The sequence below is a fragment of the Ascaphus truei genome, chromosome 8 (assembly GCF_040206685.1).
Source record: "Ascaphus truei isolate aAscTru1 chromosome 8, aAscTru1.hap1, whole genome shotgun sequence".
Taxonomy (NCBI): Eukaryota; Metazoa; Chordata; class Amphibia; order Anura; family Ascaphidae; genus Ascaphus; species Ascaphus truei.
Genome location: NC_134490.1, coordinates 118,828 through 137,500, shown reverse-complemented (window position 1 = coordinate 137,500; position 18,673 = coordinate 118,828). Strand labels below are relative to the sequence as shown.

Below are 18,673 nucleotides of genomic sequence, written 5' to 3'. Positions count from 1 at the left end.
CGCTGGCAGTATACAGGATTACACAGCCACGCTCGCCCACGTCCCTCCTCACCACGCTCGCCCACGTCCCTCCTCGCTGGCAGTATACAGGATTACACAGCCACGCTCGCCCCCGTCCCTCCTCCCACGCTCGCCCACGTCCCTCCTCGCTGGCAGTATACAGGATTACACAGCCACGCTCGCCCACGTCCCTCCTCGCCACGCTCGCCCCCGTCCCTCCTCGCTGGCAGTATACAGGATTACACAGCCACGCTCGCCCACGTCCCTCCTCACCACGCTCGCCCACGTCCCTCCTCGCTGGCAGTATACAGGATTACACAGCCACGCTCGCCCACGTCCCTCCTCGCCACGCTCGCCCCCGTCCCTCCTCGCTGGCAGTATACAGGATTACACAGCCACGCTCGCCCACGTCCCTCCTCGCCACGCTCGCCCCCGTCCCTCCTCGCTGGCAGTATACAGGATTACACAGCCACGCTCGCCCACGTCCCTCCTCACCACGCTCGCCCACGTCCCTCCTCGCTGGCAGTATACAGGATTACACAGCCACGCTCGCCCCCGTCCCTCCTCGCTGGCAGTATACAGGATTACACAGCCACGCTCGCCCACGTCCCTCCTCGCTAGCAGTATACGGGATTACACAGCCACGCTCGCCCCCGTCCCTCCTCGCTGGCAGTATACAGGATTACACAGCCACGCTCGCCCACGTCCCTCCTCACCACGCTCGCCCACGTCCCTCCTCGCTAGCAGTATACAGGATTACACAGCCACGCTCGCCCACGTCCCTCCTCGCTGGCAGTATACAGGATTACACAGCCACGCTCGCCCACGTCCCTCCTCGCCACGCCTACCCACGTCCCTCCTCACTGGCTGTATACAGGATTACACAGCCACGCTCGCCCACGTCCCTCCACGCCACGCTCGCCCACGTCCCTCCACGCCACACTCGCCCCCGTCCCTCCTCGCCACGCTATCCCACGTCCCACCTCGCCACGCCCGCCCCCGCCCCCCCCTCGCTGGCAGTATACAGGATTACACAGCCACGCTCGCCCACGTCCCTCCTCGCTGGCAGTATACAGGATTACACAGCCACGCTCGCCCCCGTCCCTCCTCGCCACGCTCGCCCACGTCCCTCCTCGCCACGCTCGCCCCCGTCCCTCCTCGCTGGCAGTATACGGGATTACACAGCCACGCTCGCCCACGTCCCTCCTCGCCACGCTCGCCCCCGTCCCTCCTCGCTGGCAGTATACAGGATTACACAGCCACGCTCGCCCACGTCCCTCCTCACCACGCTCGCCCACGTCCCTCCTCGCCACGCTCGCCCCCGTCCCTCCTCGCTGGCAGTATACAGGATTACACAGCCACGCTCGCCCACGTCCCTCCTCGCCACGCTCGCCCCCGTCCCTCCTCGCTGGCAGTATACAGGATTACACAGCCACGCTCGCCCACGTCCCTCCTCACCACGCTCGCCCACGTCCCTCCTCGCTAGCAGTATACAGGATTACACAGCCACGCTCGCCCACGTCCCTCCTCGCTGGCAGTATACAGGATTACACAGCCACGCTCGCCCACGTCCCTCCTCACCACGCTCGCCCACGTCCCTCCTCGCTGGCAGTATACAGGATTACACAGCCACGCTCGCCCCCGTCCCTCCTCCCACGCTCGCCCACGTCCCTCCTCGCTGGCAGTATACAGGATTACACAGCCACGCTCGCCCACGTCCCTCCTCGCCACGCTCGCCCCCGTCCCTCCTCGCTGGCAGTATACAGGATTACACAGCCACGCTCGCCCACGTCCCTCCTCACCACGCTCGCCCACGTCCCTCCTCGCTGGCAGTATACAGGATTACACAGCCACGCTCGCCCACGTCCCTCCTCGCCACGCTCGCCCCCGTCCCTCCTCGCTGGCAGTATACAGGATTACACAGCCACGCTCGCCCACGTCCCTCCTCGCCACGCTCGCCCCCGTCCCTCCTCGCTGGCAGTATACAGGATTACACAGCCACGCTCGCCCACGTCCCTCCTCACCACGCTCGCCCACGTCCCTCCTCGCTGGCAGTATACAGGATTACACAGCCACGCTCGCCCCCGTCCCTCCTCGCTGGCAGTATACAGGATTACACAGCCACGCTCGCCCACGTCCCTCCTCGCTAGCAGTATACGGGATTACACAGCCACGCTCGCCCCCGTCCCTCCTCGCTGGCAGTATACAGGATTACACAGCCACGCTCGCCCACGTCCCTCCTCACCACGCTCGCCCACGTCCCTCCTCGCTAGCAGTATACAGGATTACACAGCCACGCTCGCCCACGTCCCTCCTCGCTGGCAGTATACAGGATTACACAGCCACGCTCGCCCACGTCCCTCCTCACCACGCTCGCCCACGTCCCTCCTCGCTGGCAGTATACAGGATTACACAGCCACGCTCGCCCCCGTCCCTCCTCCCACGCTCGCCCACGTCCCTCCTCGCTGGCAGTATACAGGATTACACAGCCACGCTCGCCCACGTCCCTCCTCGCCACGCTCGCCCCCGTCCCTCCTCGCTGGCAGTATACAGGATTACACAGCCACGCTCGCCCACGTCCCTCCTCACCACGCTCGCCCACGTCCCTCCTCGCTGGCAGTATACAGGATTACACAGCCACGCTCGCCCACGTCCCTCCTCGCCACGCTCGCCCCCGTCCCTCCTCGCTGGCAGTATACAGGATTACACAGCCACGCTCGCCCACGTCCCTCCTCGCCACGCTCGCCCCCGTCCCTCCTCGCTGGCAGTATACAGGATTACACAGCCACGCTCGCCCACGTCCCTCCTCACCACGCTCGCCCACGTCCCTCCTCGCTGGCAGTATACAGGATTACACAGCCACGCTCGCCCCCGTCCCTCCTCGCTGGCAGTATACAGGATTACACAGCCACGCTCGCCCACGTCCCTCCTCGCTAGCAGTATACAGGATTACACAGCCACGCTCGCCCACGTCCCTCCTCGCCACGCTCGCCCCCGTCCCTCCTCGCTGGCAGTATACAGGATTACACAGCCACGCTCGCCCACGTCCCTCCTCACCACGCTCGCCCACGTCCCTCCTCGCTGGCAGTATACAGGATTACACAGCCATGCTCGCCCCCGTCCCTCCTCGCTGGCAGTATACAGGATTACACAGCCACGCTCGCCCACGTCCCTCCTCGCTAGCAGTATACAGGATTACACAGCCACGCTCGCCCACGTCCCTCCTCGCCACGCTCGCCCCCGTCCCTCCTCGCTGGCAGTATACAGGATTACACAGCCACGCTCGCCCACGTCCCTCCTCGCTGGCAGTATACAGGATTACACAGCCACGCACGCCCCCGTCCCTCCTCGCCACGCTCGCCCACGTGCCTCCTCGCTGGCAGTATACAGGATTACACAGCCACGCACGCCCCCGTCCCTCCTCGCCACGCTCGCCCACGTGCCTCCTCGCTGGCGGTCCCTCTGTTGACCTCTGTTTGGAGGCCACGAGCAGGACGCAGTGAGGTCACGCCCTTCCCCTCTGCGCTCTGCGCTCCTCATTTACATAGTAATGAGTTCCCGGCAGCGCGCGCCCTCGCACGCTGCCTAATGAGCTTAATTAGATGATTAGCCGTGCTCATTACCCTTCACGTGCCCGGGTGCGTGGCGGGGCGGCCGGATCAGTCTGTCCGTGCCTTACACAAAGAGGGGGGTCACTCACCAGCCCCCCCTCTTCCAACACAAAGAGGGGGGTCACTCCCCCGCCCCCCCTCTTCCAACACAAAGAGGGGGGTCACTCCCCAGCCCCCCCCTCTTCCAACACAAAGAGGGGGGTCACTCCCCAGCCCCCCCTCTTCCAACACAAAGAGGGGGGTCACTCCCCAGCCCCCACTCTTCCAACACAAAGAGGGGGGTCACTCCCCCCGCCCCCCCCTCTTCCAACACAAAGAGGGGGGTCACTCCCCAGCCCCCCCTCTTCCAACACAAAGAGGGGGGTCACTCCCCAGCCCCCCCTCTTCCAACACAAAGAGGGGGGTCACTCCCCAGCCCCCACTCTTCCAACACAAAGAGGGGGGTCACTCCCCAGCCCCCCCTCTTCCAACACAAAGAGGAGGGTCACTCCCCCGCCCCCCCCTCTTCCAACACAAAGAGGGGGGTCACTCCCCCGCCCCCCCCTCTTCCAAACATGGGGCACGAGTATTTGTGTCTCGGGAGTGGCTGCGGCAGGGAAGGGGTTAACATATTTGGGGTTTTCTCGGGGGGGGGGGGGGGGGGGGGAGGGGGGGTGTGACGAATGTCGCACACGTCTCGGTGACAGCTCCGTGTGTCCCCTGCAGGCAATTAACCCCTTCCGTGCCGGAGGAGTTAGCTAGAAGCTCATTACTCTGCAGGTCACTGTGCCACGGGACGGAGCCACGGCTTCTACCACTTTATACACTGGTATTAATTGGATGGTAATTAACCCATCAACTGCCACCTGGGACTGAAAAGCACAGCGATGCTTTCCGAGCACACTTGGCAGTGAAGGGGTCTGTATGGGGTCCTGTATGGGGTCTGTATGGGGTCTTGTATGGGGTCTTGTATGGGGTCCTGTATGGGGTCCTGTATGGGGTCCTGTATGGGGTCCTGTATGGGGTCTTGTATGGGGTCTTGTATGGGGTCCTGTATGGGGTCCTGTATGGGGTCTTGTATGGGGTCCTGTATGGGGTCTTGTATGCGGTCTTGTATGGGGTTTTGTATGGGGTCCAGTATGCGGTCTTGTATGGGGTCCTGTATGGGGTCTTGTATGGGGTCTTGTATGGGGTCCTGTATGGGGTCTTGTATGGGGTTTTGTATGCGGTCTTGTATGGGGTCTTGTATGGGGTCTTGTTTGCTAATACGTGGGATTCACAGTCAGACACTTTGCAAGAGGCAATTCAAGTTCTAAAAACGGTACCAGTACCTCCCGGCCGACAGGCACGCGCCCGTTTGTGATGTCATCACTTTGACGCGTCTCTCTCCCCCCCCCCCCCCCACACACATTTGCCCTGGGGTCTGTTTAATTATTTTTAAAAACTAATTGTGATGATTCCGGCTGAGCGGCTCAGCGAGCGCTGTAATTGATATCTGCCGGTTTCTCCCACGGAGAGCCGGCTACGGGACGCCTTCCTCGGCTGAAGGTTAAACGCGCCGTTATTGGTTTCCCCCTAAATATGCCAGATCATTAGCTCCCCCACTGCAGCGCCCGCCATCTGGCGCTGCGAACGGAGCCATCACTCACGCAGGAATGCATGAAATTGAAGCGCCTGTCTCTCCGTGTCTCTCCGTGTCTCTGCCGTGCGGCGCGCTGCGTGCGCAGGCGGGAGAGCAGGGCCATTACTCATACGCTGCTATTCCTCATTATGTCAGCTCCCGACAGCTCCGCCGCCCGCCGACGCAGCTCGGACACCCCCCAAACTCGGGCAAGGGGCTGAGAAGGAGCAGGCCGGGAGGGGATGCAGCTCAGAGGGTGGGGGTGCTGGGGGGGACGCAGCTGAGAGTGTGGGGGTGCTGGGGAGGGGACGCAGATCAGAGTGTGGGGGTGCTGGGGGGGACGCAGCTGAGAGTGTGGGGGTGCTGGGGGGGGACGCAGCTGAGAGTGTGGGGGTGCTGGGGAGGGGACGCAGATCAGATTGTGGGGGTGCTGGGGGGATGCAGCTCAGAGTGTGGCGGTCCTGGGGAGGGGATGTAGATCAGAGTGTGGGGGTGCTGGGGGGGATGAGGCTCAGTGTGGGGGTGCTGGGGGGACACAGATCAGAGTGTGGGGGTGCTGGGGGGACGCACATCAGAGTGTGGGGGTGCTGGGGACACACAGATCAGAGTGTGGGGGTGCTGGGGGGACACAGATCAGAGTGTGAGGGTGCTGGGGGGACGCAGATCAGAGTGTGGGGTTCCTGGGGAGGGGACGCAGATCAGAGTGTGAGGTTCCTGGGGAGGGGACGCAGATCAGAGTGTGGGGTTCCTGGGGAGCGGTCGCAGATCAGAGTGTGGGGTTCCTGGGGAGGGGATGCAGATCAGAGTGTGGGGGTCCTGGGGAGGGGACACAGATCAGAGTGTGGGGGTGCTGGGGGGATGCAGATCAGAATCTGGGGGTGCTGGGGAGGATGTAGATCAGAGTGTGGGGGTTTTTGGGGGGGGGGGTGCACCTGAGAGTGTGGGGGTCCTGGGGAGGGGATGTAGATCAGAGTGTGGGGGTGCTGGGGAGGATGAGGCTCAGTGTGGGGGTGCTGGGGGGACGCAGATCAGAGTGTGGGGGTGCTGGGGGGACGCAGATCAGAGTGTGGGGGTGCTTGGAAGGGGACGCAGATCAGAGTGTGGGGGTGCTGGGGGGACGCAGATCAGAGTGTGGGGGTGCTGGGGGGGATGAGGCTCAGTGTGGGGGTGCTGGGGGGATGCAGCTCAGAGTGTGGGGGTGCTGGGGAGGGGACGCAGATCAGAGTGTGGGGGTGCTGGGGAGGGGACGCAGATCAGAGTTTGGGGGTGCTGGGGAGGGGATGCAGATCAGAGTGTGGGGGTGCTGGGGAGGGGACGCAGATCAAAGTGTGTGGGGGTGCTGTGGAGGGGACGCAGATCAGAATGTGGGGGTGCTGGGGGGGATGCAGATCAGAATGTGGGGGTGCTGGGGGGGGGGCCGCACCTGAGAGTGTGGGGGTGCTGTGGAGGGGACGCAGATCAGAATGTGGGGGTGCTGGGGAGGGGATGCAGATAAGAATGTGGGGGTTCTGGGGGGGGGGGGCGCACCTGAGAGTGTGGGGGTGCTGTGGAGGGGACGCACATCAGAATGTGGGGGTGCTGGGGAGGGGATGCAGATCAGAATGTGGGGGTGCTGGGGAGGGGATGCAGATCAGAATGTGGGGGTGCTGGGGGGGGGCGCGCACCTGAGAGTGTGGGGGTGCTGTGGAGGGGACGCAGATCAGAGTGTGGGGGTGCTGGGGAGGGGATGCAGATCAGAGTGTGGGGGTGCTGGGGAGGGGACGCAGATCAAAGTGTGTGGGGGTGCTGTGGAGGGGACGCAGATCAGAATGTGGGGGTGCTGGGGGGGATGCAGATCAGAATGTGGGGGTGCTGGGGGAGGGGGCGCACCTGAGATTGTGGGGGTGCTGTGGAGGGGACGCAGATCAGAATGTGGGGGTGCTGGGGAGGGGATGCAGATCAGAATGTGGGGGTGATGGGGGGGGGGGGGCGCACCTGAGAGTGTGGGGGTGCTGTGGAGGGGACGCAGATCAGAATGTGGGGGTGCTGGGGAGGGGATGCAGATCAGAGTGTGGAGGTGCTGGGGGTGGCACAGCTCAGAGGTGTACAGCGATAGTGAGCAGTGCTGCCGGAGCACAGTAATAGTAAGTAAGTAGCACAGAGGTGCATAGTGATAGTGAGTAGTGCTGCAGGTGCACAGTGATAGTGAAAAACAGACGTGCACAGTGATAGTGATTAGCACAGTGATAGTGAGTAGCACAGTGATAGTGAGTAGCACAGTGAGTGAGTAGCACACAAGTGCAGAGTGAGTGAGTAGCACAGAAGTGCACAGTGATAGAGTAGCAGAGAGGTACACAGTGATAGTGAGTAACACAGAATTGCACAGAGATAGTGAGTAGCACAGAAGTGCACAGTGATAGTAAGTAGCACAGAAGTGCACAGTGATCGTGAGTAGCAAAGTGATGGTGAGTAGCAAAGTGATGGTGAGTAGCACAGAAGTGCACAGTGATAGTGAGAAACAGAAATGTACAGTGAAATGAGTAGCACAGTGATAGTGAGTAGCACAGTGATAGTGAGCAGCACAGCGGTGCACAGTGATAGTGAGCAGCACAGTGACAGTGAGCAGCACAGAGGTGCACCGTGATGGTGAGAAGCACAGCGGTGCACAGTGATAGTGAGTAGCACAGAGGTGCACAGTGATAGTGAGCAGAACAGAGGTGCACAGTGATAGTGCGTAGCACAGTGATAGTGAGCAGCACAGTGACAGTGAGCAGCACAGTGACAGTGAGCAGCACAGCAGCACTGTGATAGTGAGTAGCACAGCGGTGCACAGTGGTAGTGTGCAGCACAGTGACAGTGAGCAGCGCAGCGGTGCACAGTGATAGTGAGTAGCACAGTGACAGTGAGCAGCACAGCGGTGCACAGTGATAGTGAGTAGCACAGAGGTGGAAAGTGATAGTGAGCAGCACAGTGATAATGAGCAGCACAGAGGTGCACAGTGATAGTGAGTAGCACAGAGGTGCACAGTGATGGTGAGTAGCACAGTGACAGTGAGCAGCACAGCAGCACTGTGATAATGAGTAGCACAGCGGTGCACAGTGATAGTGAGCAGCACAGTGACAGTGAGCAGCACAGCGGTGAACAGTGATAGTGAGCAGCACAGTGACAGTGAGCAGCACAGCAGCACTGTGATAGTGAGTAGCACAGCGGTGCACAGTGATAGTGGGCAGCACAGAAGTGCACAGTGATAGTAAGTAGCACAGAAGTGCACAGTGATCGTGAGTAGCAAAGTGATGGTGAGTAGCACAGAAGTGCACAGTGATAGTGAAAAACAGAAGTGTACAGTGAAATGAGTAGCACAGTGATAGTGAGTAGCACAGTGATAGTGAGCAGCACAGCGGTGCACAGTGATAGTGAGTAGCACAGTGACAGCGAGCAGCACAGAGGTGCACAGTGATAGTGAGCAGCACAGAGGTGCACAGTGAGTGAGCAGCACAGAGGTGCACAGTGAGTGAGCAGCACAGAGGTGCACAGTGACAGTGAGCAGCACAGAGGTGCACAGTGACAGTGAGCAGCACAGAGGTGCACAGTGACAGTGAGCGACAAAGCGGTGCACAGTGATAGTGAGCAGCACAGCAGTGCACAGTGATAGTGAGCAGCACAGTGACAGTGAGCAGCACAAAGGTGCACCGTGATGGTGAGCAGCACAGCGGCGCACAGTGATAGTGAGTAGCACAGAGGTGCACAGTGATAGTGAGCAGAATAGAGGTGCAAAGTGATAGTGAGCAGCACAGTGACAGTGAGCAGCACAGCAGCACTGTGATAGTGTGTAGCACATCGGTGCACAGTGGTAGTGTGCAGCACAGTGACAGTGAGCAGCGCAGCGGTGCACAGTGATAGTGAGTAGCACAGTGACAGTGAGCAGCGCAGCGGTGCACAGTGATAGTGAGTAGCACAGAGGTGGACAGTGATAGTGAGCAGCACAGTGATAATGAGCAGCACAGTGGTGCACAGTGATAGTGAGTAGCACAGAGGTGCACAGTGATGGTGAGTAGCACAGTGACAGTGAGCAGCACAGCAGCACTGTGATAATGAGTAGCACAGCGGTGAACAGTGATAGTGAGCAGCACAGTGACAGTGAGCAGCACAGCAGCACTGTGATAGTGAGTAGCACAGCGGTGCAAAGTGATAATGGCAAGCACAGTGATAGTGGGCAGCACAGTGACAGTGAGCAGCACAGCTGTGCACAGTGATAGTGAGCAGCACAGCAGCACTGTGATAGTGAGTAGCACAGTGGTGCACAGTGATAGTGAGTAGCACAGTGACAGTGAGCAGCACAGCGGTGCACAGTGATAGTGAGCAGCACAGTGATGTGAGTAGCACAGAGGTGCACAGTGATGGTGAGCAGCACAGCGGTGCACAGTGATAGTGAGCAGCACAGTGATGTGAGTAGCACAGAGGTGCACAGTGATGGTGAGCAGCACAGCGGTGCACAGTGATAGTGAGTAGAACAGTGATAGTGAGTAGCACAGAGGTGCACAGTGATAGTGAGCAGCACAGCGGTGCACAGTGACAGTGAGCAGCACAGTGGTGCACAGTGACAGTGAGCAGCCCAGCGGTGCACAGTGATAGTGAGCAGCACAGTGATGCACAGTGACAGTGAGTAGCACAGCGGTGCACAGTGATAGTGAGTAGCACAGTGACAGTGAGCAGCACAGCGGTGCACAGTGATAGTGAGCAGCACAGTGACAGTGAGCAGCACAGTGATAGTGAGCAGCACAGTGATAGTGAGCAGCACAGCGGTGCACAGTGAAAGTGAGCAGCACAGCGGTGCACAGTGACAGTGAGCAGCACAGCGGTGCACAGTGACAGTGAGCAGCACAGCGGTGCACAGTGACAGTGAGCAGCACAGCGGTGCACAGTGACAGTGAGCAGCACAGCAGTGCACAGTGACAGTGAGCAGCACAGCGGTGCACAGTGACAGTGAGCAGCACAGTGAGTGAGTAGCACAGTGACAGTGAGCAGCACAGCGGTGCACAGTGATAGTGAGTAGCACAGTGACAGTGAGCAGCACAGCGGTGCACAGTGACAGTGAGCAGCACAGTGACAGTGAGCAGCACAGCGGTGCACAGTGATAGTGAGCAGCACAGTGACAGTGAGCAGCACAGCGGTGCACAGTGACAGTGAGCAGCACAGTAGTGCACAGTGACAGTGAGCAGCACAGCGGTGCACAGTGAGTGAGTAGCACAGTGACAGTGAGCAGCACAGCGGTGCACAGTGATAGTGAGTAGCACAGTGACAGTGAGCAGCACAGCGGTGCACAGTGATAGTGAGTAGCACAGTGACAGTGAGCAGCACAGCGGTGCACAGTGACAGTGAGCAGCACAGTGACAGTGAGCAGCACAGCGGTGCACAGTGATAGTGAGCAGCACAGTGACAGTGAGCAGCACAGCGGTGCACAGTGACAGTGAGCAGCACGGTAGTGCACAGTGACAGTGAGCAGCACAGCGGTGCACAGTGATAGTGAGCAGCACAGCGGTGCACAGTGACAGTGAGCAGCACAGTAGTGCACAGTGATAGTGAGCAGCACAGTGACAGTGAGCAGCACAGCGGTGCACAGTGATAGTGAGCAGCACAGCGGTGCACAGTGACAGTGAGCAGCACAGTAGTGCACAGTGATAATGAGCAGCACAGTGACAGTGAGCAGCACAGCGGTGCACAGTGACAGTGAGCAGCCCAGCGGTGCACAGTGATGGTGAGCAGCACAGCGGTGCACAGTGATAGTGAGTAGCACAGTGACAGTGAGCAGCACAGTGATAGTGAGCAGCACAGTGATAGTGAGCAGCACAGCGGTGCACAGTGACAGTGAGCAGCACAGCGGTGCACAGTGACAGTGAGCAGCACAGCGGTGCACAGTGACAGTGATCAGCACAGCGGTGCACAGTGACAGTAAGCAGCACAGCGGTGCACAGTGATAGTGAGTAGCACAGTGACAGTGAGCAGCACAGTGATAGTGAGCAGCACAGCGGTGCACAGTGACAGTGATCAGCACAGCGGTGCATAGTGACAGTAAGCAGCACAGCGGTGCACAGTGATAGTGAGTAGCACAGTGACAGTGAGCAGCACAGCGGTGCACAGTGATAGTGAGCAGCACAGTGACAGTGAGCAGCACAGCAGTGCACAGTGATAGTGAGTAGCACAGTGACAGTGAGCAGCACAGCAGCACTGTGATAGTGAGTAGCCCAGTGACAGTGAGCAGCACAGCGGTGCACAGTGACAGTGATCAGCACAGCGGTGCACAGTGACAGTAAGCAGCACAGCGGTGCACAGTGATAGTGAGTAGCACAGCGACAGTGAGCAGCACAGCGGTGCACAGTGATAGTGAGTAGCACAGTGACAGTGAGCAGCACAGCGGTGCACAGTGACAGTGAGCAGCACAGCGGTGCACAGTGACAGTGAGCAGCACAGAGGTGCACAGTGACAGTGAGCAGCACAGCGGTGCACAGTGACAGTGAGCAGCACAGCGGTGCACAGTGATAGTGAGTAGCACAGTGACAGTGAGCAGCACAGCGGTGCACAGTGATAGTGAGTAGCACAGTGACAGTGAGCAGCACAGCGGTGCACAGTGATAGTGAGTAGCACAGTGACAGTGAGCAGCACAACGGTGCACAGTGACAGTGAGCAGCACAGTGACAGTGAGCAGCACAGTGATAGTGAGCAGCACAGTGACAGTGAGCAGCACAGTGACAGTGAGCAGCACAGTGACAGTGAGCAGCACAGCGGTTCACAGTGATAGTGAGTAGCACAGTGACAGTGAGCAGCACAGCGGTGCACAGTGATAGTGAGTAGCACAGTGACAGTGAGCAGCACAGAGGCGCACAGTGACAGTGAGCAGCACAGTGATAGTGAGTAGCACAGTGACAGTGAGCAGCACAGTGACAGTGAGCAGCACAGTGATAGTGAGTAGCACAGTGACAGTGAGCAGCACAGCGGTGCACAGTGATAGTGAGTAGCACAGTGACAGTGAGCAGCACAGCAGTGCACAGTGATAGTGAGTAGCACAGTGACAGTGAGCAGCACAGAGGCGCACAGTGACAGTGAGCAGCACAGCGGTGCACAGTGATAGTGAGTAGCACAGTGACAGTGAGCAGCACAGAGGCGCACAGTGACAGTGAGCAGCACAGCGGTGCACAGTGATAGTGAGTAGCACAGTGACAGTGAGCAGCACAGCGGTGCACAGTGACAGTGAGCAGCACAGCGGTGCACAGTGATAGTGAGTAGCACAGTGACAGTGAGCAGCACAGAGGCGCACAGTGACAGTGAGCAGCACAGCGGTGCACAGTGATAGTGAGTAGCACAGTGACAGTGAGTAGCACAGCGGTGCACAGTGATAGTGAGTAGCACAGTGACAGTGAGCAGCACAGCGGTGCACAGTGACAGTGAGCAGCACAGTGACAGTGAGCAGCACAGAGGCGCACAGTGACAGTGAGCAGCACAGCGGTGCACAGTGACAGTGAGCAGCACAGAGGCGCACAGTGACAGTGAGCAGCACAGCGGTGCACAGTGATAGTGAGTAGCACAGTGACAGTGAGCAGCACAGCGGTGCACAGTGACAGTGAGCAGCACAGAGGCGCACAGTGACAGTGAGCAGCACAGCGGTGCACAGTGATAGTGAGTAGCACAGTGACAGTGAGCAGCGCTGCCGGTACCTGTATTGTGCGCTCCGCTTCCTGTCCGTTCCCTCCATAGATCCCCCTGACGGCGGCGGTGACCTTGTGCCCGGGTCCGGCCAGCAGCCCCGCCGCTCTCCCCCTGCTCTGCACGGGCTTATTTTGTGAAGCTGTGGAAATAAGTGATTAAGAATGACGTGCACCCGGGACGTGCAGCCACCACGGGTGTGCGGTGTGCACGCTTACAGCTCGTGCGGCTACATAACACCTGAAGAAGAACAGAAGAGGTTTGCACTATCATTTCATTTAATGGTGATCCCAAAAAAGGCATCAGAACCAGCATCTGGTACCCTGTCCTTACCCAGGTATTGCTGCCAGGCTACACATACACAGTACAGGTACTCTGTCCTTACCCAGGTATTGCTGCCAGGCTACACATACACAGTACAGGTACTCTGTCCTTACCCAGGTATTGCTGCCAGGCTACACATACACAGTACAGGTACTCTGTCCTTACCCAGGTATTGCTGCCAGGCTATACATACACAGTACAGGTACTCTGTCCTTACCCAGGTATTGCTGCCAGGCTACACATACACAGTACAGGTACTCTGTCCTTACCCGGGTATTGCTGCCAGGCTATACATACACAGTACAGGTACTCTGTCCAAACCCGGGTATTGCTGCCAGGCTACACATACACAGTACAGGTACTCTGTCCTTACCCAGGTATTGCTGCCAGGCTATACATACACACAGTACAGGTACCCTGTCCTTACCTGGGTATTGCTGCCAGGCTACACATACACAGTACAGATACTCTGTCCTTGCCCAGGTATTGCTGCCAGGCTATACATACACAGTACAGGTACTCTGTCCTTACCCAGGTATTGCTGCCAGGCTACACATACACAGTACAGGTACTCTGTCCTTACCCAGGTATTGCTGCCAGGCTATACATACACAGTACAGGTACTCTGTCCTTACCCGGGTATTGCTGCAGGCTATATATACACAGTACAGGTACTCTGTCCTTACCCAGGTATTGCTGCCAGGCTATACATACATAGTACAGGTACTCTGTCCTTACCCGGGTATTGCTGCCAGGCTTTATATACACAGTACGAGTACTCTGTCCTTACCCAGGTATTGCTGCCAGACTATACATACACAGTACAGGTACTCTGTCCTTACCCGGGTATTGCTGCAGGCTATATATACACAGTACAGGTACTCTGTCCTTACCCGGGTATTGCTGCAGGCTATATATACACAGTACAGGTACTCTGTCCTTACCCAGGTATTGTTGCCAGGCTATAAATACACAGTACAGGTACTCTGTCCTTACCCAGGTATTGTTGCCAGGCTCCACATACACAGTACAGGTACTCTGTCCTTACCCAGGTATTGTTGTCAGGCTACACATACACAGTACAGGTACTCTGTCCTTACCCGGGTATTGCTGCCAGGCTACACATACACAGTACAGGTACTCTGTCCTTACCCAGGTATTGCTGCCAGACCATACATACACGGTACAGGTACTCTGTCCTTACCCAGGTATTGTTGTCAGGCTACACATACACAGTACAGGTACTCTGTCCTTACCCGGGTATTGCTGCCAGACTATACATACACAGTACAGATACTCTGTCCTTACCCGGGTATTGCTGCAGGCTATATATACACAGTACAGGTACTCTGTCCTTACCCAGGTATTGCTGCCAGACTATACATACACAGTACAGATACTCTGTCCTTACCCGGGTATTGCTGCCAGACCATACATACACAGTACAGGTACTCTGTCCTTACCCGGGTATTGCTGCAGGCTATATATACACAGTACAGGTACTCTGTCCTTACCCAGGTATTGCTGCCAGACTATTCATACACAGTACAGGTACTCTGTCCTTACCCGGGTATTGCTGCAGGCTATATATACACAGTACAGGTACTCTGTCCTTACCCGGGTATTGCTGCAGGCTATATATACACAGTACAGGTACTCTGTCCTTACCCAGGTATATACACAGTACAGATACTATGTCCTTACCCGGGTATTGCTGCAGGCTATACATACACAGTACAGGTACTCTGTCCTTACCCAGGTATTGTTGCCAGGCTATACATACACAGTACAGGTACTCTGTCCTTACCCGGGTATTGCTGCCAGGCTACACATACACAGTACAGGTACTCTGTCCTTACCCAGGTATTGCTGCCAGGCTATACATACATAGTACAGGTACTCTGTCCTTACCCAGGTATTACTGCCAGGCTATACATACATAGTACAGGTACTCTGTCCTTACCCAGGTATTGCTGCCAGGCCATACATACACAGTACAGGTACTCTGTCCTTACCCAGGTATTGCTGCCAGGCTTTATATACACAGTACGAGTACTCTGTCCTTACCCAGGTATTGCTGCCAGACTATACATACACAGTACAGGTACTCTGTCCTTACCCGGGTATTGCTGCAGGCTATATATACACAGTACAGGTACTCTGTCCTTACCCGGGTATTGCTGCAGGCTATATATACACAGTACAGGTACTCTGTCCTTACCCAGGTATTGTTGCCAGGCTATACATACACAGTACAGGTACTCTGTCCTTACCCAGGTATTGTTGCCAGGCTCCACATACACAGTACAGGTACTCTGTCCTTACCCAGGTATTGTTGCCAGGCTCCACATACACAGTACAGGTACTCTGTCCTTACCCAGGTATTGTTGTCAGGCTACACATACACAGTACAGGTACTCTGTCCTTACCCGGGTATTGCTGCCAGGCTACACATACACAGTACAGGTACTCTGTCCTTACCCAGGTATTGCTACCAGACTATACATACACAGTACAGGTACTCTGTCTTTACCCGGGTATTGCTGCAGGCTATATATACACAGTACAGGTACTCTGTCCTTACCCGGGTATTGCTGCAGGCTATATATACACAGTACAGCTACTCTGTCCTTACCCATGTATTGTTGCCAGGCTATAAATACACAGTACAGGTACTCTGTCCTTACCCAGGTATTGTTGTCAGGCTACACATACACAGTACAGGTACTCTGTCCTTACCCGGGTATTGCTGCCAGGCTACACATACACAGTACAGGTACTCTGTCCTTACCCAGGTATTGTTGCCAGGCTATACATACACAGTACAGGTACTCTGTCCTTACCCGGGTATTGCTGCCAGGCTACACATACACAGTACAGGTACTCTGTCCTTACCCAGGTATTGCTGCCAGGCTATACATACATAGTACAGGTACTCTGTCCTTACCCAGGTATTACTGCCAGGCTATACATACATAGTACAGGTACTCTGTCCTTACCCAGGTATTGCTGCCAGGCCATACATACACAGTACAGGTACTCTGTCCTTACCCAGGTATTGCTGCCAGGCTTTATATACACAGTACGAGTACTCTGTCCTTACCCAGGTATTGCTGCCAGACTATACATACACAGTACAGGTACTCTGTCCTTACCCGGGTATTGCTGCAGGCTATATATACACAGTACAGGTACTCTGTCCTTACCCGGGTATTGCTGCAGGCTATATATACACAGTACAGGTACTCTGTCCTTACCCAGGTATTGTTGCCAGGCTATACATACACAGTACAGGTACTCTGTCCTTACCCAGGTATTGTTGCCAGGCTCCACATACACAGTACAGGTACTCTGTCCTTACCCAGGTATTGTTGCCAGGCTCCACATACACAGTACAGGTACTCTGTCCTTACCCAGGTATTGTTGTCAGGCTACACATACACAGTACAGGTACTCTGTCCTTACCCGGGTATTGCTGCCAGGCTACACATACACAGTACAGGTACTCTGTCCTTACCCAGGTATTGCTACCAGACTATACATACACAGTACAGGTACTCTGTCTTTACCCGGGTATTGCTGCAGGCTATATATACACAGTACAGGTACTCTGTCCTTACCCGGGTATTGCTGCAGGCTATATATACACAGTACAGCTACTCTGTCCTTACCCATGTATTGTTGCCAGGCTATAAATACACAGTACAGGTACTCTGTCCTTACCCAGGTATTGTTGCCAGGCTCCACATACACAGTACAGGTACTCTGTCCTTACCCAGGTATTGTTGTCAGGCTACACATACACAGTACAGGTACTCTGTCCTTACCCGGGTATTGCTGCCAGGCTACACATACACAGTACAGGTACTCTGTCCTTACCCAGGTATTGCTGCCAGACCATACATACACGGTACAGGTACTCTGTCCTTACCCAGGTATTGTTGTCAGGCTACACATACACAGTACAGGTACTCTGTCCTTACCCGGGTATTGCTGCCAGACTATACATACACAGTACAGATACTCTGTCCTTACCCGGGTATTGCTGCAGGCTATATATACACAGTACAGGTACTCTGTCCTTACCCAGGTATTGCTGCCAGACTATACATACACAGTACAGATACTCTGTCCTTACCCGGGTATTGCTGCCAGGCTACACATACACAGTACAGGTACTCTGTCCTTACCCAGGTATTGCTGCCAGGCTATACATACATAGTACAGGTACTCTGTCCTTACCCAGGTATTGCTGCCAGGCTACACATGCACAGTACAGGTACTCTGTCCTTACCCAGGTATTGCTGCCAGACCATACATACACAGTACAGGTACCCCGTCCTTACCCAGGCATTGCTGCCAGGCTACACATACACAGTACAGGTACTCTGTCCTTACCCAGGTATTGCTGCCAGACTTTATATACACAGTACAGGTACTCTGTCCTTACCCAGGTATTGTTGCCAGGCTATACATACACAGTACAGGTACTCTGTCCTTACCCAGGTATTGCTGCCAGACTTTATATACACAGTACAGGTACTGTGTCCTTACCCAGGTATTGCTGCAGGCTATACATACACAGTACAGGTACTCTGTCCTTACCCAGGTATTGCTGCCAGGCTACACATACACAGTACAGGTACTCTGTCCTTACCCAGGTATTGCTGCCAGACTATATATACACAGTACAGGTACTCTGTCCTTACCCAGGTATTGTTGCCAGGCTATACATACACAGTACAGGTACTCTGTCCTTACCCAGGTATTGCTGCCAGGCCACACATACACAGTATAGGTACTCTGTCCTTACCCAGGTATTGTTGCAAGGCTATACATACACAGTACAGGTACTCTGTCCTTACCCAGGTATTGCTGCTAGACCATACATACACAGTACATGTACTCTGTCCTTACCCAGGTATTGCTGCCAGACTATACATACACAGTACAGGTACTCTGTCCTTACCCGGGTATTGCTGCCAGGCTACACATACACAGTACAGGTACTCTGTCCTTACCCGGGTATTTCTGCAGGCTATATATACACAGTACAGGTACTCTGTCCTTACCCAGGTATTGCTGCAAGACTTTATATACACAGTACAGGTACTCTGTCCTTACCCAGGTATTGCTGCCAGACTTTATATACACAGTACAGGTACTCTGTTCTTACCCAGGTATTGCTGCAGGCTACACATACACAGTACAGGTACTCTGTCCTTACCCAGGTATTGCTGCCAGGCTACACATACACAGTACAGGTACTCTGTACTTACCCAGGTATTGCTGCCAGGCTAAACATACACAGTACAGGTACTCTGTCCTTACCCAGGTATTACTGCCAGGCTACACATGCACAGTACAGGTACTCTGTCCTTACCCAGGTATTGCTGCCAGACCATACATACACAGTACAGGTACCCTGTCCTTACCCAGGTATTGCTGCCAGGCTACACAT

At 56.1% G+C, this 18,673-nt stretch overlaps 1 protein-coding gene across 1 annotated transcript in view; it reads right to left on the bottom strand.

Moving 5' to 3' along the window:
* Nucleotides 1-18,673, bottom strand: part of LOC142501008 (WD repeat- and FYVE domain-containing protein 4-like) — a gene marked incomplete at its 5' end in the record, with an annotated part of 138,053 nt that overhangs the window by 2,278 nt on the left and 117,102 nt on the right. The window contains one exon of the mRNA XM_075610248.1: nucleotides 12,900-13,030. Within this exon, the coding sequence (XP_075466363.1) occupies nucleotides 13,018-13,030 (13 nt within the window). The remainder of the gene's footprint in view (nucleotides 1-12,899; nucleotides 13,031-18,673) is intronic.